This window comes from Pipistrellus kuhlii, unplaced genomic scaffold (assembly GCF_014108245.1).
Source record: "Pipistrellus kuhlii isolate mPipKuh1 unplaced genomic scaffold, mPipKuh1.p scaffold_m20_p_5, whole genome shotgun sequence".
Classification (NCBI taxonomy): Eukaryota; Metazoa; Chordata; class Mammalia; order Chiroptera; family Vespertilionidae; genus Pipistrellus; species Pipistrellus kuhlii.
Window position 1 is genome coordinate 4,395,049 of NW_023425551.1, and position 24,824 is coordinate 4,419,872.

Here is a 24,824-nt window from a genome sequence, read left to right on the forward strand (position 1 = left end):
CACAGGTTCACCTCAGGCAGTGTCAGGAAGGAGAGCTGGGAGCGTAGGGCGAGGAACATGATGCCAAGGCCAACTTGGGATGTCAAATGAAAGGTCATTTTTCTAAACAAAGAACAGAATGAATGTAGCTCCGCTCAGCTATTTGGGGGCATCACTGGGTCTTTATGTGTGTGCATGTGTGTCTGTGCGTGCGTGTGTGTTGTTTTTTTCCTAACAGGCATGTTTTGTTGGCAGTACCACAAGCCTTGATCAAAATTTATTGTCAATTTTGGGAAATGGTTCTTCTGGACCAAAGTTTGAAATTCAAGCCAGCATGCTTAAATTGGTGACTGGATTCAAGCTTTACTTTGTTTGAAAAATCTTGACTATTTTTCCACTCTTTCGAGGTGATTTATTCATTTAAATCAGCATATAAACTGCTATGTAGGAATTAACTTAAGTTAAGAATGATTCATTATAGCAAAAAATGTTGGGTTTGGCTTTTTCCTTCATTGATCAGAAACAGAATCATCTTTTAATTATAATTGAAAGGGAAGGATCGCAATTTCATTTTGCACAAAATATATATTTCAGCCCTGTTTTCCTGCTGGGTTTGCTTTTATGGCAATATTAAGGTACAGAGCATTTTAGAGATGTGTTTCTGAGCAATGGGACATTAATTCCACAGGGCTCACTGAACAAAGTATATCTTTGGATAAATGAGGATACATTTAATTCCAGGTTGAATTTTAGAATCATATTAAAGACATATTGGAAGGATTATTTATGGTTATTTAATATTTTAGGGAGGTAGAGATAAATAGCTTTAAATAATAAAATTAATTATGTTTTCTATGCTGCATAAATGACCCATAATCCTAGTAACCACTATAGTCATCTTCTGATTAACAAACTGTCAAAATACTTACAGAATTATAAAGTGGAAATTAAAAACCAATATTAAAAACTACAAATGATCTATTCTGGCTACTAAATGCATGAGTTTCCAATTAATACATCATGACAAAAGTAGCTTTATGATATTAAGGAGAGAAAAATAAATAAATTTTCACTGAAGCATGGCAGAGTATCAACTGATAGAATATAAAATACTGTCTTACAATTGCCTAGTTTTTATTTTTTTTTTACATTTGCCTAGTTTTTAACAGCTTAAAATATTATATATATATATATATATATATATATATATATATATATATATATATGTGTGTGTGTGTGTGTGTGTGCAATATGCCACAGCTCCATTGAAGCATATAATAACTAAACTTCAAATGCTGGCAAATACTGGGGTACAGAATACCATTCCATTGCATTTTACCCTGTGGGTTAAATTAACAGGACAATTTTTCCAACTGCAAGATGCATTAATTTAAGAATATAATCATGTTACCAGTTCTGACTATTTCCTGTAGCTTCTTGGAAAAAAAAAATTACATGGTGCCATTTCCTTATCTACTAGGAAATCAAATTTTACGTCGGTAAATTATGCTAATTTATCATGGAATAAAAAGGCCATTTACAGAATTTAAATGCAGGAAACAGTTTTCCTATGGAGACCCTGTCCTGAAAATTATAAGCTTTTGGGTTATTTAGAGATTTTGAGGATATGAGACTATAATGGCTTGATTTCAATGCATCATAATAGAACAATTTAAAATGACTGTGTTCTTAATCTTTCAGGATCTAGAAGATTTGATTAAAGCCAAGGAAAAAGAGGTGGAGAAGATTGAACAAAATGGACTGGCTTTGATTCAGGACAAGAAAGAAGAAGTGTCTGATGCCGTCATGAGCACACTGCGGGAGCTCAGGCAAACCTGGGCACGTTTAGACCACATGGTAATGCTAATGATGTGAGCGCTGGCTCCAAGCCCTGCTTGCCATGTCACGCTCATGACCTGCTGTTGTTTTTTCTAAAGTAACTGAGTAATTAATACAAATCTGTTCATCATCTCTTTGTACTTAAGTTCACTTTATTAACCTCATATATACATACATATATGTAATGTTTTATTAACCTCATATATACATACATATATGTAATATTTTATTAACCTCATATATACATGCATATATACACACATCATATATATGCATCACTTTATTTACCTCATATATACATACATATACATATATATTATATATATACATGTATATATGTGTGTGTATTGTATATGTATATTAATTTCAGAGAGTAAGGAAGTGGGAAAGATATAAACATAAATGATAAGAGAGAATCATTGACTGGCTGCCTCCTGCATACACCCCACTGGGGATCAAGCTAACAATGCAGGCATGTACCCTGACGTGGAATTGAACCATGACTTCCTGATTCATAGGTCCATGCTTAACCACTGCCACATGAGCCAGGCTATTAACCTCTTTTTTTAAAGTCTAGCTTCAGAACTTTTCTATAATAAATATACAATAACCTCATTCATATCCATGTTTATTCATACCATTTAGGCACACACATTTCTCCAATGTGTATCCCCAGCCTGGATTTCTCTCCTAAAATCTAATAGATAGAGTCAGAGGCTGGGGTGAAGAGAGAAACCCAATCTGTAGACATCTCCTCTTGCATGACCAGTAGACATCTCAAACTCTCATGTCCAAATCACTTTCTGTTCCCCCTACACCTATACTTTCTCCCCATCTCAGTCAATGACAACTCTACCCGTCCAGTTGTTCGGACAGAAAACTGTGGAGTCATTCTTCACTCTGTCTTTTTGTCATACCCCACATCCAGTCCATCAGCAAACAGGTCAGGTGTTTTTCCAGAATCTAACTCTGCCCAGTCGCTGCAGTTATCACCCAGGTCTCTGTCACCTGGTCTGCTCACCTTGTGGTTATCAGTGACCTCCTCAATAGTCTCCATGCCAGAGGAGGTGCTGTTCCAGTGGAAGCCAGGTCACAGCAGTCCTCAGCTCAAACCCGCCAATAGCTTCTTGTCTCGTTTAGAATGAGGACAAAACCTGGTGAGGACCTGAAGGCCCATGTGACCCGGCCTCCAGGGTCCCTCTGACCTCGTCTCCATCTCCAACAGCTGTCTTTCCTTCAGGCTCATTTGGCTTCTATTCTCTCCCTGCTCTTGAACTCCACAGGCCTGGTCCACACTCAGGGACTTTGCACTGGCTGTGTCCTTCGCCTGGAACACCACACCCTCTCCTAAATATCCACCTGGATCACTCCCTACCCTCTCCTATATATCTACTGGATCACTCCCTACCCTCTCCTACATATCCACCAGTCACTCCCTACCCTCTCCTACATATCCACTGGGTCACAGGCGTCAATCAGGCTGGCAGGGGAGTGGTTAGGGGATGATCAGGCTGGGAGGCAGAAGCAGTTAGGGGCAATCAGGCAGAGGCAGGCGAGGAGTTGGGAGCCAGAGTCCCAGTGGGATCGGGCCTAAACGGGTGGTCAGATATCTCTCAAGGGGTCCCAGATTGGAGAAGTTGCAGGCTGGGCTGAGGGACACCACTCCCCCTTCCACCCCCCCCCCCCACAAATTTAGTGCACCGGGGCCTCTAGTTTTTTATATAATCTACTAGAAACTCGATGTAAGAAATTCATGCAAGAATAGGCCTTTTTTCTCCTGGCTGCCAGCACCGGTTTCTTTCTGGCACCTGGGATCTGGGCTTCCCTCGCAGCCTTGGCTTCATCTGGAAGGTAGTCTGGAAGGATGTCTGGTCTAATTAGCATGTTATGCTTCTATTACTATAGATTTTCTTAATTGTGGTCATAGTTCCTCGATATTGAAAAGGTTGCATTCAGAAGATTGGGGCTGACATCTGGGAAGTCCAAAGCAGATATCTTTCTAAAAGATACAAACTGAAAACTTTTCTGTTGCAGATAAATATGGAAGGAAATGTTATGAGAAGTTTTTGTCTCAAGATACTCATTTGTGAGGGTGTGTGCAGATAAGTGAGAAAGATAGATAAGTAGATAGATAGATAGATAGATAGATAGACTGATATCATTTCCTGGGACCAGATTTGCCTCATTTCAAATATAGACGTCTCACATTCTAGCAGTATGATCCCAGGTGATTTCCAAACATCTTTGTACCTCAGTTTCCTCATCTGTAAGATGGGGATGATGTTATATACCTCATCGAGTTGTTGTGAAGATTAAACGAATTGATGCATTAGTCAAAACACTCATTTTCTAAACTGTAGTATTGAACACATAGGCTTTTCATCATTTTTATATAATACAGGTATATAATATATATTACATATAAAGATTATGTATAAAACCTTTTTAAGAATTTTGATTTAGATTGAGTGTTCAAAAGGAGGAGAGGCATCGGTTTCAACATTGCTATATCTTACGTTTGAAATCTTTTTTGTTTGAGTTCATTTATAATGTCCAAAAACCTGATAAAGTTCTTTAGTATTAATGTTGAAGAGCATATGTTTTGTAACTTTAAGTGTTACACAGTTCTAAGAAGGGTCTTTCTCTTGGGAAAGGCGGGGCAGTTACAGATGCTGCTGCGGTCCGCGCACGACCAGTGGAGCCAGCACAAGGCGGCCTTGGACGAGCTGAACAGCTGCCTCATGGAGGCCAGGTACTCCCTCTCCCGGTTCCGGCTGCTGGTCGGCTCTCTGGAAGCTGTGCAAGTCCAGGGGGACAATCTGCAGGTGAGGACTGAATTCAGCCTGCCCTCAACATGCTTTTTAATTTGAGAAAATGAAGAAAATAGCACATGTGGACATCATTCTGAAATATTGCTGTCTATTGCTTACATTTAATTATTTTTAAAATGTTTGCATAATTTAACCGCAGATATTGTTCTAAACATTTGATACAGCCAAACTAAAAACTTAATTTTATTGGTTACTCACCCAAATGTGCCTGTGGATACCGAATTCTAGATTAACGGTATCTAATTAAATGATTTTTAAATTCTAACATGTAAATATCCACATGGGTGTATTTTATAAAATGACTTTATATCCACATCTATCTTCTTGATCCATATCGCTGCCTTTTCTGTCTTCCCTTTTCTCTTTTCATCCTGCTTCTCCAAAGGTATGCTAAGGGATTAAAAAGAAAGCAAAGAGAAAGATAGCAAAAGTGGTAAATCTTTAAACTACTGTTTTGTTTTTATTTAGTGTAATATCTTTGGTCTACCCAGTGTGTACACATGCCTTTGTTTCTAGCACTGGATGCTTTGTTTCCTGTGTCATTATTATCAATGCATTCATCTTGATTCATCTAGATTCAAATGGCATCCTGGTTCTGTGGCTGTTTGACTTAAACACAGCACCCCTCCTAGCTCAGGCCACTGCCCTCAGATTAGCTGCCGCCCACACTTCCCAGCACACCTGGGCCTTGGAGATCCACCTGTCACTGCTCTTTCTCCCCGGCCACAGAATGCAGCCATGGGCCGGCAGGGCAGGCCCTCAAGAGGTTTAAGTTCTTGTTGCAGAAACTAAGAATCATTAAAACTTATTTTGAGAAGAGTAACTTTAAAAGCCCCTAACCGCTGTGCCACGGCCCTGCCATCGTGGCTTTGTCTGGAACGATGTTCGGAAGACATCCGGTCTAATTAGCATATTACCCTTTTATTAGTATAAATAGTAAATGTGTTCTTTATAACCTTGAGCAGGTTGTAAGTACTTTTTAACTTAGCCTCGTCCGTGTTTAACACCTGCAAGTGCTCTCTTAAGATATGAAAGAATCGTTTTTTTATGATTTGGGATTGACAATAAATCTATGCCTTACCCCCCCCCCCACCCCCCCCAAAAAAAAGATATGAAAGAATCCAGGGCCTTTACCTGGCATGTTTTGATTTGATGGCAATCAGGTGCCAGCGTCAAATAGGACTGGACTTTCCTTAGCCTCCCCCACTTATGGAGATGTGCTAAGATTTGAGACCCTCCCTTGGTTGCACTAAGAACTGAGACTATCAGTAATCCTTCCCTATAAAGCACGTGTGTCAAACACAAGGCCCGCGGGCCAAATCCGTCCCGCCAGGCCTTGCAATGTGGCCCGCACCACGCTGTCATCACTGCACTCCGCTGCGTTTCCATCACAATGACAGTTTATGACTGTTCAGTAAACCATTCGGCCCACGATTTAGGCTGGATTTTAGATTTTGGCCCCTTCTCTGATTGAGTTCGACACCCCTACTATAAAGCATTGCAGCGACATCTCTGTTTCTATATGCAAATGTGCATATTCGTGAAAACAGCTACAAGTTACTTTTAGACTCAGACTTACATTTAGATCAAAATTACTATTTTATCTGTGGTATTTTTTTCTTTGGGCAGAATCTTCAAGATGGTCTAGAAAAACAGGAGAAGAGCTTACAGGAATTTGGCTCTGTCACCAAACAGCTATTGAAAGAGTGCCACCCACCTGTGACAGAAACGCTTAACAACACATTGAAGGAAGTCACTCTGAGGTATGGAGCTTGCTAACGTGACACTCTCATGCATTACATGTAGCACAACCACACTGTAAGCAATGAAACAATTAAAGCTCGCCCGTGTTCCGAATTTGGGCTGTGTAGACACTATTCCACGTATGCTTTACTTTAGACAAAATGAAGTTAGTGGTAAGGAAAAGCAGTAGGGATGTTTAGAGAGGAGTCAGAACTGCTCTGTACCCCAAGAGGGGCCTCATTCCTGCTGTCTCCCTGGGAGTGAGTGTGACATGCACTTTTTATGATGTGCAATGGAAATGAGACATCCTTGCATGACTTCCAAGCGCACATGAGGCGGGATCGTGAAACATGAACCGGGGAGCCAGAGCATTTGGCGCGAGGGGGGGATCTGCCCACGCCCTGTGTTGGCTTTGCAGATGGAACGGCCTGCTGGAGGAGGTGGCGGAGCAGCTGCAGGCCAGCAGGGCCCTCCTGCAGCTGTGGGCGCGGCACCGGGACTACTCGGCCCAGTGCGCCTCGGCGGTCCAGCAGCAGGCGGCCCGCACCCAGGAGCTGCTGAAGGCCGCCGCCAGCAAGGACATCGCCGATGACGAAGTGGCTACGTGGGTGCAAGACTGCAATGTACGTTCGGGCGCGATCGTGTTTTGTTTGCCAAACACGCCTTCCTTGGATTTCTCTGGTTTGGCAGGGCGAGTGCTGGTGTGGGCAAGCTTTTGGTGTGTCTCAGCATGGGAGACAGTGAGCCCCAAAGAACTGTTTTACGTATCAAGGCGCCTGCTAGGATTTTCAGAACACATGCGTCAGATTGTGAAGGGCCCTCTCACTTCCATTTTGAAAGATGGGTTGTTTTCCCGTTTTTCTTAATGGATGCAATCCATGTGAACGATTCAGGCTGCCTGTTTCTACGGAGATGGTCAATATAAGAAATGACCCTAGGGAGAATAATGTGATAGCTTTTAAAAATCTGTTGTTAAAGGGATCATCCATGTTGGTTCATTATCTTTTACACTAGAGGTCTGGTGCATGAAAATTCGTGCACTCGGGGTGGGGGGGTCCCTCAGCCTAGCCTGTGCCATTTTGCAGTCTGGGACTGCCAGCTTAGGCCTAGTTCCCGGGGGATCGTGCTTAAGCTGGCAGTCAGACATCCCTCTGGCAGCCGGGGAACCTTCAGGGAATGTCTGACCCATGGAGAGAGGGCCTAAGCCATTAGCACTGCCGTGGAGATGGGAGAGGCTCCCAGCATCCCTGCTGAATTCACCAGCAGTGAGCCCAGCTTCTGCCTGAGCAGCACTCCCCCTATGGAAGCTCACAGAGTAGGGGGCAGCTCCTGGGTGTGCATCATAGTGACCAGTCGTTGCAGTCATTCTGCTGATAGGGTCAATTTGCATATTATCCTTTTTATTATTTACACTAATAAAAGAGAAATATGTAAATTAACCATACCTTTGCAATGCCTACCAGCCAATCAGGAAGGAATATGCAAAGCAGCAGGACAAAGATGATGGTGCCCCTCTCCCCCCAGCTGCTCCAGGAACAGAGTGGCCTGGCCGAGTGGGGCTGGACACCTGCTATCAGGGGAAGGGCCGGGGGGTGGGACGTGGGAAAGAGGAGCTACAGAAGCCGTGCTCCAGCTGGCATGAAGCCAAGCATGCAAACTCTGGCCAGAGTCAGCAAAGACTCCAGCCAAAGTGAAGGCAGAAGACAGCGGCCAGAGCGAAGGCCTGGGTCCTGGGTGCCTGAGAAAAACGTGCTGACAGTCAGGTGAAGGAAGGCATATTGCATGAATCTTCATGCAACGGCCCTCTAGTATAGAATAAGCATCAACATAATGTCTTCTAAGAATTTAATGGTACAAAGAAGTCTTTCTCTCCTGATTTATGGATGTACTTCTTAATAGCTTTCTAATAGTCCTCTTTTTTCACTGTATCTGCCAATAACCTACTTAATGTTTCCAGGAACAGTTCTCTTATTTCCCCAGGGCATGGCTCTTATTAGTTGTCCATTTTTTGTCTTTATTTTAATGAATTTGTTTCAGATATCTTCTGACAAACTTTCCCAATCAATTTATCAGAACTAGGCAAGTTATAAAAAGCAAATAAATAAAAGTTTGACCCAATCTAATACCTACATTAATAACAAATCATCACTTGAAAACTAAAGTTCAACATTGATGGTGAATATAGTTCCTCTGCTTTTCTCCATCCACCAAAAGTTTATCCTTAACAAGATTAGTCATTTTCAGTGTTCAGCCTTCCAGAGTGGAGGTACACCTGTTTTAGAGTGCAGTGCTCCCAGTTGTTTGTGCCTGCATCTGATAGCTACGTCAAGGGTAAAGTTGGCAGTTGCTTTCCCTCCTCTCACAGTAGGCCCTGTGTGTTTCAGCAGGCTCTACTTTCTCCTCCATGACTAGGGGCACCAGCAGCAGGTGGAAGAGTCAGTCATGTGTCGTCGCTTAGTGGAAGAAGGAAATCAGAAACCAGATTTCCACTGGCTTATAACTCTGAGCATAAAAGGTGGAGGCAAGAGCTACGATGGAAAGTACTGGAAGTGCAGCTCACCCCTAGCCCTGCACACCAGAACCATCGCTAGGGTTCCACACCCGCTGAGATAGGAGGGTGTGTCACAACCACTGTCACTCGACCACCCATTGTACAATGATACTGTTGATAAACACATCTCTTGGGCCTATAATACTATGTAGAAAGAAGTGAAATGTGGCACTGTGTTTTCAATTTGATATCAAATATATGAAGAAGCAGAAAAAACTGTCCACTTTTGCTGTTATTGACTCTAGTTGTAGATTTGTTTTTCTTGTGTATGTATGTTTTGTTGCATTCCCCTGTGTTCTACAATAAAAGTCTCTGTGGCTTTTGTGACCAGAACTAGAGACCCGATGCACAAAATTCGTGCAAGGGGCTTGGTCCTCACAGCTCCAGCTTCATCCGGAAAGTCATTTGGCTGTCCGGTCTAATTAGCATATTACACTTTTATTAGTATAGATAGTAAATGTGTTCTTTAAAATTTTTAATCCACATGAGTTCTTGCTGGACGGCTCACAATCCCACTCCATACAATATCTGAAGAGCTTCAGTTTTAGGTCTTTGGTCCCAGCCATGACATTGGTGACCACCAACTGAGAAAGCAGTCTGTGCTTTCAGCCCTCTGTCCTCCCTTCAACCCCAGGACTCAGCTGCCTCTTCTGGTCTGCCTGTGGGCATTCACAGGCCCATCCAGGAAACCAGCCACAGGAAGGAGAAAACGCCAGGACATTGGCTGCATGTGCCTTTTGGATTTATGAGTGGGGCGTGGAAATCTCGCGATGGTTCTGGTGCGCATGGCTGGGGGTGAGCTGCACTTCCAGTACTTTCCATGGTAGCTCTTGCCCCCACCTTTTACGGTCAGAATATAAGCCAGAGGAAATCGGATTTATAAATTGGACTCAGTTCTTGATTATTTTTCCTTCAGGTGAAGGTGATTTCGTGTAATAACTTGTCAGATAAGAATGGAGCGTTTCTAGATGTGTGGCCCTTTGCTGATTGTTTATTATTCGGACTGCACTTAGCATGTTATTTCATGATGGGCATTATTTTCCTCTTCCGCAGGACCTTCTCAGAGGGCTGGGCACCGTTAAGGACTCCCTGTTTGTTCTCCACGAGTTGGGAGAGCAACTCAAGCAGCAGGTGGATGCTTCCGCAGCAGCAGCCATTCACTCGGACCAGCTGTCTTTGAGCCAACACTTGTGTGGCCTGGAGCAGGCTCTTTGCAAACAGCAGACGGTGTTACAGGTACAGGGCTCCTCTCAGCATGTGTTGTCAAGTGGGTGTTCTGTAACTTCTGGGTGTAAACTCAGGAAAGAAGAATTTTCATCATCCGGACACTGCCTCCTTCAAGACCACAGAATAAAATATAAACAAACCTGGCATATTCAGTGGGAATAAGGGAAGGCAGGCGTTTTACAGTATTCTTTTTTAAAAATATATATTTTATTGATTTTTTGCAGATAGAAAGGGAGAGGGACAGAGAGCTAGAAACATCGATGAGAGAGAAACATTGACCAGCTGCCTCCTGCACACCCCCTACTGGGGATGTGCCTGCAACCAAGGTACATGCCCTTGACCGGAATCGAGTCTGGGACCCTTCAGTCCGCAGGCCGATGCTCTATCCACTGAGCCAAATCGGTTTCAGCTACACTATTCTTTACAAAGTAATTGTGCCCCTAAACCAATGCTTTTTTCCGCGGCACTGAGTAAAATATGTTCACTTAATAAATGCTAAGTGGCTTAATATTAAAATTCATAAGTTTTTGCAAGAATCAGGATATATTTCTGTTTGATAATATATTTAAGAGTGACTCTAACTGGTTAATTAATTCTACATAGAAGGTAACGCATTCTAGGATTTAGAAAATTATATAATTAAAAAGAAGAAAATGTAAATCATTGTAGCCTTGTCTGTCCCATTGCAATTGGACAATAGACCATGAGAAATAATTTCAGTATCCGTCTCCTTTCACTAGATTTCTAACTATTGATTTTCTTTTGTAATAAAAAGGCTGGAGTTCTTGACTATGAAACCTTTACCAAGAGTTTAGAAGGGTTGGAGGCCTGGATAGTAGAAGCTGAAGAAATACTTGAAGGCCAGGACCCCAGCCACTCGTCTGACCTGTCGACCATCCAGGAAAGGATGGAAGAACTCAAGGCAAGTGTGTTGAAATCCTCGTCCCAGACCTTCCATCTTCTGTCCTCCAAAAGGAAAACCCAAAACTTTGGACACAGTCCTACCTTTTTATTGGGAGTTAATTCCTTCTCCAGCATGGTGAGCCTTTTGCAGAGCACGCAAAGGGAAAGCGCCCACAGCCAATGTCCTGGCATTTTCTCCTTCCTGTGGCTGGTTTTCTGGACGGGGCTGCGAATGCCCACAGGCAGACCTGAAGAGACAGCCGTGTCTTGGGACTGAAGGAGGACAGGGGGCTGAAAGCATAGACTGCTTTCTCAGTTGGTGGTCACCAACGTTGGGGTTGGGGCCAAAGACTTAAAGCTGAAGCTCTTAAGATAATGTTTGGAGTGAGATTGTGAGCCTTCTATCAAGAACCCAGCAACTCTTGCTTACGTCTCCCCCTTAGTTGTGGGGTGACTTTGAGCAATTTACTTAAAGCTTCTGGGCCTCTTTTTCCTCATGGCAAAGTGGGACTTGTAGTGTAGTCCCTTATGGGATTGTTTTGAGGCTAAAAATGAGTTATTGTATTAGCTGTAAAGCTCTTATGACAACGTTCAGTTCAAATAAGTGCTCAATAAATGTTAATTATTTTTACTATCACTATTATGATAAAGTAATAAAGGAACAGATTAGCAGGAATAAATGAAGTATAAAGGGTAAGAAGTAAGCCTTCTCAGCCGTCAGCATAATTTTCATTCTTTATCAGTTCTATGAAGAATTACTTTGTATTAGGAAATGAATCCAGTAAATAATACACACAAACTACTAACTGTTCCCCAAAGGGTAGTGAGTAGCTATGGCCAAGCGGCAGCAGCAGCCCCGGATGCTGACTGGAAGGGGCTGCTTTTCTTTGTTTGTGGCGCACACGATCGCAAGCAGGGGCCTGGAAATGCACAGAACAACAGCCGACCTCTTCCTGAAATCCAAGTTCACTGAGCACTGGGGCAGCTCCCTCCCCTTCTGACCACGGTGCCAAACCCTCTCTTGAATCTTGCTTTCAGGGACAAATGTTAAAATTCAGCAGCATGGCTCCAGATTTAGACCGCCTGAACGAGCTTGGCTACAGGCTGCCCCTGAATGACAAGGAAATCAAGCGGATGCAGAGTCTGAATCGGCGCTGGTCCCTCATCTCCTCGCAGACCACAGAGAGGTTCAGGTAGAGTCTCCGGGAGATGTTTGGCTGCTGTGACATGTCAGTAGAAACAAGTTCATGACTGGTGTGCAGTTATAAAGCCTAGGTCTTTTCCGTGTCCAAAATTGGAACTAAAAGTAAGAAACTCAAATAGTGCTTTCTCATGTATAATGTATTAAATATTCTTTTATTCAAAAAATAACAAGCCCTTTTACATAAAACTATATTAAAGATACATCATCGTGTCATTCTTAAAACTTAACCATTTTAAACTTGTTTTTTCCTAATTTTGTTTTCTAAATTTTACTACCTCACATGAAAAGTTTGTGATAGTGAAATTAGAATCTGAGGCAGAAGTTATTTAATCTTGTTTTATATGCCAAAGATAGAAGAATAAGCAACAACAGAGCCACTGTTCTCTTTCCTTTATTCTGTCAGTAAGTTGCAGTCATTTTTGCTACAACACCAGACTTTCTTGGAAAAATGCGAAACGTGGATGGAGTTCCTGGTTCAGACGGAGCAAAAATTAGCTGTGGAAATTTCAGGCAATTATCAGCATCTTCTGGAGCAGCAGAGAGCCCACGAGGTGAGTGATGCTAGTAGATTTGGGGGCAGTTCCATAGGCTTTTAAAGATGCTACAAAGTGCCATGTGGGGGAATTGAAGGGCTGAATGCCGTGCTGAGTCTGCTCAAATGCACACACTGTTTTTGCCTTCTTTCTTGTGATGGGTTAATCACAATTGTAGCCCACTCTTTGCCCGTCATTGGGTATAAGCCAGTGGTCGGCTTCAATACCCTGAATGGATAGTGTCACAATTGAGGTCAAGGTCTACTTAACAGGAGTGGGGAGGGGAGGCAGGCAGGGTTGTGGGGGTAGTTCAGAAAGTTGGATTCAATTTTCAAATTGAGTTACAGACTCCATTAATATTGCCACGGTGAGTTGCTATAGAGATTCTGCTTTGATAAAAATTCTTTAATAAATGAAAATTGTGTGTTTTTTTAAAAAAAGCATATATGCATTTTATACTAGGGAATCAAGATACCAAAACCTCCAAGTATACCTCTTGACCAGATTATAGTATATTTTCTCAAGAAACACTGATAGAAAACTAGATACAAAACCCAAATTAGTTATTTTGCTATGAGCCTCTATTACTGGTGCGACTAAGTTGTTCCACGTGTTTATAAATATATTCATAATATTTTATGGAGATAGGATTTACCTACAAGCAGAGAAAAGGCTTACTGCAGAATTTAAAAGAATAAAATGAATTTTGAAGCATTTTTGTTCACATTTAAGGAATCAAGAATTTAAATATGTGTAAGGTATTTCTAAGTCCATTTTTATTGATTTGACTGATGAGGAAATAAAATACAACGAATGAAATCTGCAATGAGATACCACTTTACACCCACTAGGATGACTACCATGGAAAAGATCAGTGTAGATGAGGGAGGGAATAGAGAAACTGGAATCCTTACACATTGCTGATAGGAATTGAAAATAATGAAGCATTTTTAAACTCCTCCAAAAGTTAAAGGTAGAGTTATCACGTGACTCTGTATCTTCATTCCTAAGTGGAATTCACCCAGGAGAAATGAAAATATATGTCCACACATATATCTGTGTGGACAAAAACTTGCACAAGAATGTTGTTTATAGTGGCATTATTCATAGTAGCCAAGAAGTGGAAGCAACTCAGATATCCACCAACTGAAGAATCAATAAATAAAATATATTTATAGAGCAGAATACTACTCAGCAATAAAAATGAAAAGCTCTATTGACATATACTGCAAAATAGATCAGATTTAAAAACATAATGCTAAGTGAAGAGAAGTCAGTCATAAAAGGTAGCACATTGCATAAGTCCATTTATATAAAATGTCCAGAGTAAGCAAACCTATAGAGATGAAAATAGGTTAAAGCTTACTTGGAGGTGGAGATTGAGAGGAAATGGGGAGTGATTGTTAATGAGTATGGAGTCCTTTTTTGAGGTAATGAAAATGATCTAAGATTTATTGTGGTATTGGTTGCACAAGTCTGTGAATATAATAAAAATCATTAAATGACACACTTTAAATAGGTGAATTATATGGTATATAAATTATATCTCAATAAACCTGTTTAAACAACAATTGAAAAAAGGTTGGAATCATTTCTGTTGAATTCTTTAGTATTGAAATAATTTTATTAACCCAATTAAACTGAAAAATAGTGAGTTCAAAAAAAAAGGATTGTTTTATTTTTCATTCTTTAACTTTTTAAAAGATCTTAAGCTAGTCTCTGTCTGAAAACAAGTCATACTTGCATACAGAAGGACCTGAAATACAATTTATGTGCTAACCAACTTTATAGGTGATTTTGAAAGAAAGGAGAGGAACATAATTCTACTTTTAGTCAGTTTTGGTAAACAGAAATTAAACTTTAAGTCTATCCTAATTGATGGTTTAAAACTACATGACTTCTGCACTACAGGATAGCACATGTATCCCGACTCAGCTGGATATATTTTTCATAATCTTACTTAAATCAGAACTTTTGGAAACTTATTAGAGAATAGGTCATTAAAATTAGAAACTCTAAATTATGTGGTTTAGTGTGTGTGTGTGTTTGTTTTTTTAATAACAGTTGTTTCAAGCTGAGATGTTCAGTCGTCAACAAGTTTTGCACTCGATCATTACTGATGGACAGCGTCTTCTGGAACAAGGTCAAGTTGATGACAGGTAGGACCTTTGATATATTATTATGAAGAAAGGTTCCAATAAATTAGTCATTTTCTTTTTAATGAGCAGATTAGAAGGCCTATATCCAACCTTCCCAAGGCAATTGTACTGCAGCAGAGCCTCCATAATTGGAAGAGAGTCTTCTATGAATCTCTGAAATGACTGAGGATTGAATCTTTTGAAAGAACTGATATTATATGATATAAAGGACTTCGTATAATTGGAAATCACCTAGCCAACCTCTGCTAGTAATCTGTAAGAGACTGGGATTAATAAATAGATCAGAATGAATTGTATAAATGAGGCATCAATGGTATATAAATATATGCTTCTCATATTCTTCTATGGTTACAGAATTTTATTCCTAAAAGGAGCTCTGAGATGGCTAGACCATCTAACTTATAGATGAAATCTTGAGGTCTAAAATGTGAACTGATTAGACTAAGGCTACAGAACTTACGTAGCACAGAACAGAGCCTAGAACTGGTGTATCTGGTTTTGAGTCGAGGCCAGCCAGCTCTCTCATACCTTGCTAATTCCACCAGATTTGAAAATGGTGGGCTGCCTTAGGTCAGCCTGCTTTCTCTTCCTGTACTTAGCAGACTCTTAATTTAAAATGCAGGCATACCAGGGCCACAAACAATAGTGAGGTGAAGGCCTGGAAAGAGGAGAGGAGCAGGGGTTAGGAGGTCAAGGGGAGAAAAAGGGGGACATCTGTAATATTGTCAACAATGAAGATAACTTTTTAAAAAAAAAATTGAAATGCAGGAGCTCTGTGGTAGGTGAGTTGATGTCATACTACATTTACATTCCTTGGGAACCATGTTGTGCTATCCGATCTAGACTCCATGGTCATATTTGCAGAATAAACCTCATTTATTTTATTACATGTGTATATCTTTCTCATATTTAGGATCAGTAATTGTGATTATCATTAGTATTATTAAAAAAAAGAAATCGTTATTTTTATTAAGAAGCTGTGGAGTTGTTGTTTTTTTTTTGTTTTTTGTTTTTTTGTTTTTTTTTTGTTTTTTTAATGCCTTGGAAGCAATTTTAATTTTAAGTGGCTATTTCTTTGGAAGAAGATGAAAGATTTCTATGGTTAAACTTGGAACAACAAAATGTGATACCGTATTTATTCCAGTCTAAGTAAGCCAGATTTAATGTGAACTTTACAGAGAATTTAAGTCCCTCAAAAGAAGACAGATTTACATGCGATCAACTTATCTTTTGCTTTATCCTCCCTTAGGCAACCCTATAACAATATTACAAAAGTTTGAGTCATTAAGTAGAATAAAATTTAAAAGGTAAGCGCAAGCCAATGTCTATTAAATTTTCAATGTTATCAGTTAGGGAAAAAGACCAAGGGAGGAAATTATGAGGGTTGGACTAGAGAATCATTTTGAAAGTTGCAAGTGAAAAAAATTTTTTTTGGTTAGAACGTGTTGACAGTAGGAAGGCCTCCGATTACAAATGCATTGTGTTTTAAGAGCTCATTTATAACGTCTGCTTTGTAGAGCTCAAGTTCAGCCGAAGAACTGTGTCATGCTTTAAGCAGTTCTTCATGCTGGCAGGTAGCTCAGGACTGCTCTGCTCTGCAGAGTGTGGTTGCAGCTCCAGGAGACCTTGGTTGGCTGCCTGGCAAGTAGCGGGTAGGCAGGGCACTTCTCATGTGCAGGGTATGCTCGGGTCCTGGAGTCAAATGCTTTCAGAGATGAGAGACGCTGGTAGGGTTTAGGAAGGTCTCATTAACCAGCTCATCATATTTGTTTCTTCTGCAATTAAATGGTGAATATCAGAAATACTCTTTTAAAAACAGAAACATTGAGAGCACTTGTGGTCACAAACTCAGAGTTCACAGTGGCCCTAGGTAATAGGAGTTTCCAAGACTATGAGGCCGAAGAGTCAGTCCAGTTCAGATCTGCAGGAGGAGAAATCACATTTCCCGGGAAGAAAAGCAGAACTAACATGATAGAGAAAGAATGAGTAATGTTCCACATTAGCACTAAGACTTGTGAATAACAGTATCATCTATAAAGAAACTCATTCTATTGGGGACTAGGCAAACCAGTTTCAGAGCTACAAGATGAAGGATAAAGAAAACTCAATGAATCACTGCCAAAATTTTAATTGTTTAAAATATAGTTTTATTGATTTCAAAGAGGAAAAGAGAGGGATAGAAACATCGATGATGAGAGAGAATCATTGGTAGGCTGCCTCCTGAACACCCAAACCGGGGATCGAGCTCACAACCCAGGCATGTGCCCTGACTGGGAATTGAACCTCCTGGTTCATAGGCTGACACTGAGCAATGCCAGCCGGGCAAGGCAACATTTGTTAAAGGTAGAAAATACAGAAGTAGAAAAAACAAGCTAAAAAAATCTGGTATTATTTACCTGGAAATTGAAAAGACTTCAGTAAAAGTACACAGACAACCTTTGTATTGTGATGACCAGGACTGTTTATTGTGAGGGAATACTGAGAGTTCATGGAATACAGTGTGGTTGGATTTTTAAAAATGTTTTAAATAACAAAATTTTATTGAAGTGGTTCCTGATTCTGGCTAAAATCAACCAGTTTTATTCATTCAAAGTGGCTTATAATTCCAGCTGAGGACAGAGGTTATAAAGAAGCATTGCTCACCATTTTCTCCTGCTGTGCACACACCAGGTGCTGTGGGCATGCTGCAAGCATTTCTATAGGTGGCTTAGGGTGAGCATTTGGGGGGCATTCCCATTGCAGCTGCTGCCCTAAGCCCCCTCCTCTCTCATGCACTCGGCATTGACCTCATCCATATGCCCTTGGCCTGTGCTGAAAGGTGAGAATACTCACTGTTTTCAAGCCCCAATATTTTAATTGTTATTCATTTATATATATATTTTAAATTATTTTCATTGATTTCAGAGAGGAAGGAGAGGAAGAGAGAGGTAGAAACATCAGTGATGTGAGAGATTCATTGATTGGCTGCCTCCTGCTCATCCCCTGCTGGGGATTGAGCCTGCAACCTGGCATGTGCCCTGCCTGGGAATCTTAACCGTGACCTTCTGGTTCCTAGGTCGATGCTCAATCACTGAGCCACACCAGCCAGGCTTGTCATTCATTTTCAGATGTGCTGGCAATAGACCTGACAATAGAGCATGGCATGATATTTGAAAACCTCTGCCCTAGGTTGCTTTTCAGTGCCTGCAGCCATCGAGTCTGTGGACGTTGGCTGATAACGTACCCTCATTCGTGGTCACAGCGTTTCCCCCTGTGCGATTGTTTGTTCCCCAGGGACGAGTTCAACCTGAAACTGACCCTCCTCAGTCACCAGTGGCAGGGAGTGATTCGCAGGGCCCAGCAAAGGAGAGGCATCATCGACAGCCAGATCCGCCAGTGGCAGCGCTACAGGGAGATGGCAGAAAAGCTCCGCAAGTGGCTGGCCGAAGTGTCCTGTCTCCCCGTGAGCGGGCTGGGGAGCGTCCCCATGCCACTGCAGCAAGTGCGGGCCCTCTTCGATGACGTGCAGGTGAGGGCAGAGCACTGTCTGAACCCCTCCTGCCTTAACGCTCTGCACACTTTCCCAGCCTCCCTTTCTCAGAGGGTTCTGGAGTGACTTTGGAACGAGGACAAACGTTGTTCTCAGATGTCAACAGACACATAGAAAATGGCTGCTTTTCAAAAGCCACATTATTTATTTATTTATTTTAAATATATTTTTATTGATTTCGGAGAGAAAGAGAGGGAGACGGAGAGGGAGAGAAACATCAATGATGATAGAAAATCATTGATCAGCTGCCTCCTGCACGCCCCCTACTGGGCATCGAGCCCACAACCTGTGCATGTGCCCTTGACTGGAATCGAACCCTGGGCTCTTCAGTCCCCAGGCCAACGCTCTATCCACTGAGCCAAACCAGCTAGGAAAAGGTCGTGTTTAATGTTGAAAGTTTGGTAGGTTCCAGCTTTGTACAAACTCTCCCTCCTCTTCACACACCCAGGCCACCCAGCAGCTCCTTGGTTCCCATCAGGGATGGAGAGGAAAGGGAAGGACAAGCTAGCATTGACTGCACTTATTTTACTCAGGAGCCATTTAAACAATTCTCTGGAGTCTTCCAAAGAAGGCTCAGTCCTGTCTGTGCATTCCTGGTCCAGCCCCTCACTTTCACCAGCCTGGAAATTGGATTTGGGATTCCAGCTTCCTGGATAGATACCTCCTGGCCTTCTCATCAGTCTGTCCCTGTGTACTTCATGGGTCCCTCTTCCTCTGAAGATCACTGTTCCCTGCTTTCTTCCTCCTCCTCACTTCTCTTGTAGACCTCATGTACAGTGTGGCTTCAATGGCATCCTACCAGCAAAGAATGGCCAAATTAGTATCCTCTGGTCACATATACACCCTGAGCTTTCAGCTCATGTAATTTATCTGCCTTTTAGGTTTATGTATATGTGCATCACACACATAGCATACTCTGTGGGTTCCAGCAACATCTGGGTTCTCTGGACCAACCATCAGTCCATTTCCCATGATCCCGATCTGAGGAAATGTCATCACCAGCTAGCGGTCTATCAGTCATGAGGCAAAGCAACACTCTTCTTTTTCTCTCCCTTCGTGGGTCTAATATTTCTCATTTCTGTCCCGACTGCCTCTGCCTTAGAGTAGATGCTCATGGTTTCTTGCCTAGACAGACGATAGCTTTCTAATTTGTCGTAGTTAGAAAGATCCAGTACATGCTCTTCTTTAACTGCATTTTCTATGCTGCTGCTTTCAGCAATCACGCCATTTTCCTGCTTAATATCCTGTGAATCTCAGTCACTTGTATTTTCCAAACCAAATTCCTATGCAAGGTGGTCTTGCCTCATCATCTTCCGCTCTTAGATGCATCCTATATTCCAGCCACTGGAAACTGCCTCCAGGGCCCTAAATTCGTATTTATCTTGTACAGCAACTAAGTCCGTCCTCATTCCTCTGCATGGAGGTGTCCTCTCCCTGACTCCGCCCTCACATGACACCAGGTCCTTAGCCTGGTTGTGTTTATATGTCTTTCAAGACTCACACAGGCATTACTATTTTGAGGGAGCCCCTGTGTACCCCATGTGGGTTAGATATGTGATCACTGATCTTCCTTTGAATTAGTTTGTTTATATTAAATATGAATTACAAATGTTTTCTGTGAAAGAAATATAAAGATCATAATAAAAATTTTTAAAAGCACACACACACACACACACACACACATAAATGTGACAATGTGCTCCCTGTGCATGAATTTTACAGAGGAATTTTCATATTGTCTCATGATTTTATTTAATTAGAAGCAGATACAAGGCCTCTCCCTATTGACTTCTCATTTATTTTTACATTAAAAAAATATATATTTTATTGATTTTTTTACAGAGAGGAAAGGAGGGATAGAGAGTTAGAAACATTGATCAGCTGCCTCCTGCACAACCCCTCCTGGGGATGTGCCCGCAACCAAGGTGCATGCCCTTGACCGGAATTGAACCTGGGACCCTTCAGTCCGCAGGCTGAAGCTCTATCCACTGAGCCAAACTGGATAGGGTGACTTCTCATTTATTTACATGGAGTTTTATTCATGCACAAAATATTTGCTCCGTTAATGCTTATAGAATAAAAGAGGGCATGTTGTGTCCGCAAAAATCCAGGGTCATTAAAACATACTTGGAATAGGGAACTGATGGAGGAAAGAATGAGAAAGTAAACAGCTACGCTTCCTTCCAGTTCAAGGAGAAAGTGTTCCTGCGACAACAGGGCAGCTACATCCTGACCGTGGAGGCGGGCAAGCAGCTGCTGCTCTCTGCGGACAGCGGGGCCCAGGCCGCCTTGCAGGCCGAGCTCACGGACATCCAGGAGAAGTGGAGAGCCGCCAGCGTGCACCTGGAGGAGCAGAAGAAAAAGCTGGCCTTCTTGCTGAAGGTAGGCCCAGCCCTCCTCCTGCAGATGGAGCAGAGTTGCAAGCTCCTCCCGTTGGTGTCCTGCAAATCAGATAACGCCAAGGTCCTTGTCAACCTGCGGTGTTCTGACCTCCCGTACCTTATTTATGACTTTGTCCTGTCTTGCCCAAACTGGAAAAGTCTGTCCATTTGCAGCAGTTTGTCTTTCTGGTAAATCCCCCAACAAAGTCGTTTTAAGTCTAACAAGACCATCCAAGTGGTGAATTCTGATGGATGGCCGGTGCTAAGCCAGGAGCACTGTGATGACTGTATAAACCCAGACAGGAATGCAAAAAGTAGATTCCACTCCCTTGTCTAAGACTCCACAGTGGTTTTCAAGATGGATATCTCTTACTTTTATAGCAGGGAAAGAACTGTCCAGCAAGGTACTCTTGATTTGATCTTAGCTAATCCAAGTGTGTTGCTATAAGATAAAATCTCCAGGAGCTGTGTTAAGCCTGTAGTTGGATTCTGATTGCATGCTGATCACGCAGCAAGTTTAGGGAAATGAGGGTTTATCCAGATTTCCCACAATTTGCTTTTCTCCCTCACTTTTCCAAGCCATTTCTAAATATGTCATTAAATCAGCAGTTGAAAAAGAGTATGGGCTCTGAACTTAGTTAAACCCAAGTTAAAACTATAATATACAAACTAATCTGGTTGACTCAACCTCCCTCAACCTCAGTTTCCTCATCTGTAGAGTGGGTATGATCCTTCATACCACATTATGAGGATTTAATGAAATATTGAAGGTAAATCATGATGGCACATATTGAGCCCTCAATAAATGATGCTAATTGTCATTGTTAATAATATCATTTTTTAAAAAGTGAACCCAGCTAAATACTAAAGATTTAAATATGTTGATACTCACCAACACTTTAATGTGATTGTCTATTTAAATCAGCCTGTAACTTTTTGGATCAAAGGTGATTACTCAAGTGAATAGAATACATTTTATGGTTAATGTTGTGTGTTTTTTTAATACTTAAAGTGTGCACACCCATTGGGTTTATCCTACTAAATTTTATTTAATGATATATTACCTGGGTGTGGGAAACAAAAATGTCATTGAACATTTATTAAAGAACAATTACTTGCAACACAGCATAATTCATCAGTAACACAATATGCTGGATTCCTTTTTCTTCAGCTTTGCTTTCGGGAAAGGATTAAAGACATTGCAAGTCATTCTGTAGAGAACATGTTAATCATATGTTTTTCTTTATCTGTGCTGGGATTATTGGACACATTCCTAGGACCTAATAAGGCGAGATGGTTGACTCACTGCATTTGCTTTTCTTGTCAGTCTGTTTGTTGGCATGTGGAACAGCCATTTTGATCGATGTCTGCAGACTGTGGGACATTTCGCTGTTTCCTTATAACTCATGTAGTAAAGAGACTTGGCTATAGCTACAGCATCTAAGCCATCCTTGAAAGGGAAATCCCCATACTTTTCTTGTTAAAGTTTATTTTATCTTAAATCACACATGAGGTCCTACTTGCCTAAGGAGTTTATGAAACTAAATTTTCATGTTTGGACAGCCTCATATTACTGTATCTTTCCCCCCACAGCTATTACAAAATGCTTATCTATTTTTATTTCCTAATTTAATACGCTAAATAAATGTGCCAAAAATGTAAGCATTATAATTCTATGTTCTGTGTGGTTACCTACTTTACTGTCGCTCTTAATTTTGTTATAATAAATAAGGACTTGATTTTCCCTTTTGGGTCAATGAATGTTCATTGACTGTGGATTGATAGGTTTCAAAATGGGTGATGACTTAGTTGAGAATGCTGTTCGATTTAAGTAGAAAGAGGATCTTTCTGTTTACTCACTTTGCTTAGCATTGATGAACTCAGTGTGGCCTAGAACATAGAGGTATTTTAATAAGGGGAACTAGAGCAGATCTGACCATGACCCACTGTGTGCTTGCTTGTTTGTTCCTGGTGACTAGGAAGAGAAAAGGAGGTTACATATTACTCTAGGAAATTCCCTAAAAATGAAATCAGAATCTTGAGCCAAATTCTCAGGTCAGTGAGTATGGGAGCACTCTAGTCAGCACTTCTTAAAGAAGACAGTTTCAGTAAATAGCACCTCTGAATCGCTGTGTAAGGCACCGGGAGAGAACAGAGAAAGAAATTACTCAAAGAAGGATGGGGAGTGATGAAATAGGTAATGTAAGGAAAAATGCAGCATGATTTGGTACCACACGAATTATTAAAAGCAACTATAGTTGTTTTTCTTTGGAACTCAGTAACTTGAGTTGTGGGGAGGGATTCCTGGGTCGGGTTTAAGGGAGGGGGAAGCCAGGAATAGGACTATTAGACAAAATCAAGGGGATTTGTTTAGTTGCATTTAATTTGCATTGGCACTGAGACAGCAGATAAGAGTTCATCCGTAGGTAGGGTGCTGTAAAGAATCAATTCTCTCTTTTGATTTTTGTATTTTCTTTCTTTTACTTTTTTATTACAAAAGAAATACATGTGTCTGATTAAAAAAAATCAGGTAATAATTGATGTATGAGAATTCAGAGGGTATTTTTCTTCTAAGTTCCTACAAAAGAACACATAGAATTTCTTTCTCCTCTCATTTTAGGACTGGGAGAAATGTGAGAGTGGAATAGCCGAGTCTCTAGAGAAACTGCGCACTTTTAAAAAGAAGCTTTCCCGCCCTCTGCCAGATCATCATGAAGAGCTCATTGCGGAGCAGATGCACTGCAAGGTGAATGCCTGGGCTCAGCTTTTTGGTTGGTTTCTTTGTTTGATTGTAATATTTTGTTTTATTTCAGAGAGGAAGAAAGAGGGAGAGAGAGGGAGAAGCATCAATGATGAGAGAGAATCATTGATCAGCTGCCTCCTGCGTGCCCCCCACACTGGGGGTCGAGCCTGCAGTATGGGCATGTGCCTTGTCTGGGAATCGAACCATGACCTCCTGAATCATAGGTCGATGCTCAACCACTGAGCCACACTGGCTGGGCTGTTACTTTTTTCATCTAAATACCAAATCTGATGTTTGAATTGTGGGTTAAAAACTGTTGTCAAAAGAGGAAAGCCTTTGCATTGGCATGGCAACTTAATATGTCTATGGATATAAGCAGGAATGTTGCATGTTTAATATACCTGGATGATTTGATCTTTCAGCCAAATCCTGTTACCATGGGATCCCATCTCCCAAAATGCACGGCACTGACACACATGCCCTGCTATTAAGTTTGGAGATGATAAGTTTGCACTTTGGTCTAGTTCCCTCTGCTTTTCCCCCAAACCACCCTCAGCAGCAGTGCAAGACAATTACCTGGAAAATTCAGGCTGGAACTTCATTTGCTCAAATTGCCCAGGATGTTAGCCTCTGACAGTGCCGTTAATTGCCTTTGCCTTTGGGAACTTGTCTGCGATGTGTAGAGACAAAAAGAGAGGGGAAAAGCCAGGTGAAATACTCTGTTTATATATTAGATTAGCTGGAATCTAAGATCATGAAGAGCTGGCAAAAAGCATTAGTTACGCAAATTGCAAAATCTGTTCAAACATTGCAAAAACTAATGTCAATCTATTCAAATATTTTTTTATGATTTTTTTTCCTTAATCGGCTCTCTCCAAAATCAGAAGATATGTGTTTGGACAAGTTACTTAAATAAATATCTAATCCTGCAAAAAACACATTCAGCCCATTATTTTAATTTGAGTAAAATTATCACTAAACTTTCTCAACTTTTACCTTATAACTCTATATCACAATATGTGTTTGAATATGAAAGTTCAATCGAAGAGCTTGAGTTTTAAAAATATATATATTATTAATATGATCAGTAACTCAGAACTAGAAAAATGGATGGGCCAGGGTTTATGAAGTCAAGTTTAAAAGTAAAGAAGGTCAATGAGGTAATGCAACTTCAACTCTCCAACTTAGAAAAGACGATTAAA

At 41.2% G+C, this 24,824-nt stretch overlaps 1 protein-coding gene across 4 annotated transcripts in view; it reads left to right on the forward strand.

The window, feature by feature from the left end:
* Nucleotides 1-24,824, forward strand: part of SYNE1 (spectrin repeat containing nuclear envelope protein 1) — a 373,726-nt gene that overhangs the window by 293,696 nt on the left and 55,206 nt on the right. For all 4 annotated transcript variants that reach the window (XM_036414424.2, XM_036414425.2, XM_045573412.1 and 1 more), the window contains 12 exons: nt 1,681-1,836; nt 4,473-4,643; nt 6,279-6,412; nt 6,811-7,015; nt 9,997-10,179; nt 10,946-11,092; nt 12,112-12,266; nt 12,681-12,828; nt 14,875-14,969; nt 18,243-18,477; nt 20,686-20,880; nt 23,500-23,625. In XM_036414424.2, the coding sequence (XP_036270317.1) occupies nt 1,681-1,836; nt 4,473-4,643; nt 6,279-6,412; nt 6,811-7,015; nt 9,997-10,179; nt 10,946-11,092; nt 12,112-12,266; nt 12,681-12,828; nt 14,875-14,969; nt 18,243-18,477; nt 20,686-20,880; nt 23,500-23,625 (1,950 nt within the window). The remainder of the gene's footprint in view (nt 1-1,680; nt 1,837-4,472; nt 4,644-6,278; nt 6,413-6,810; nt 7,016-9,996; nt 10,180-10,945; nt 11,093-12,111; nt 12,267-12,680; nt 12,829-14,874; nt 14,970-18,242; nt 18,478-20,685; nt 20,881-23,499; nt 23,626-24,824) is intronic.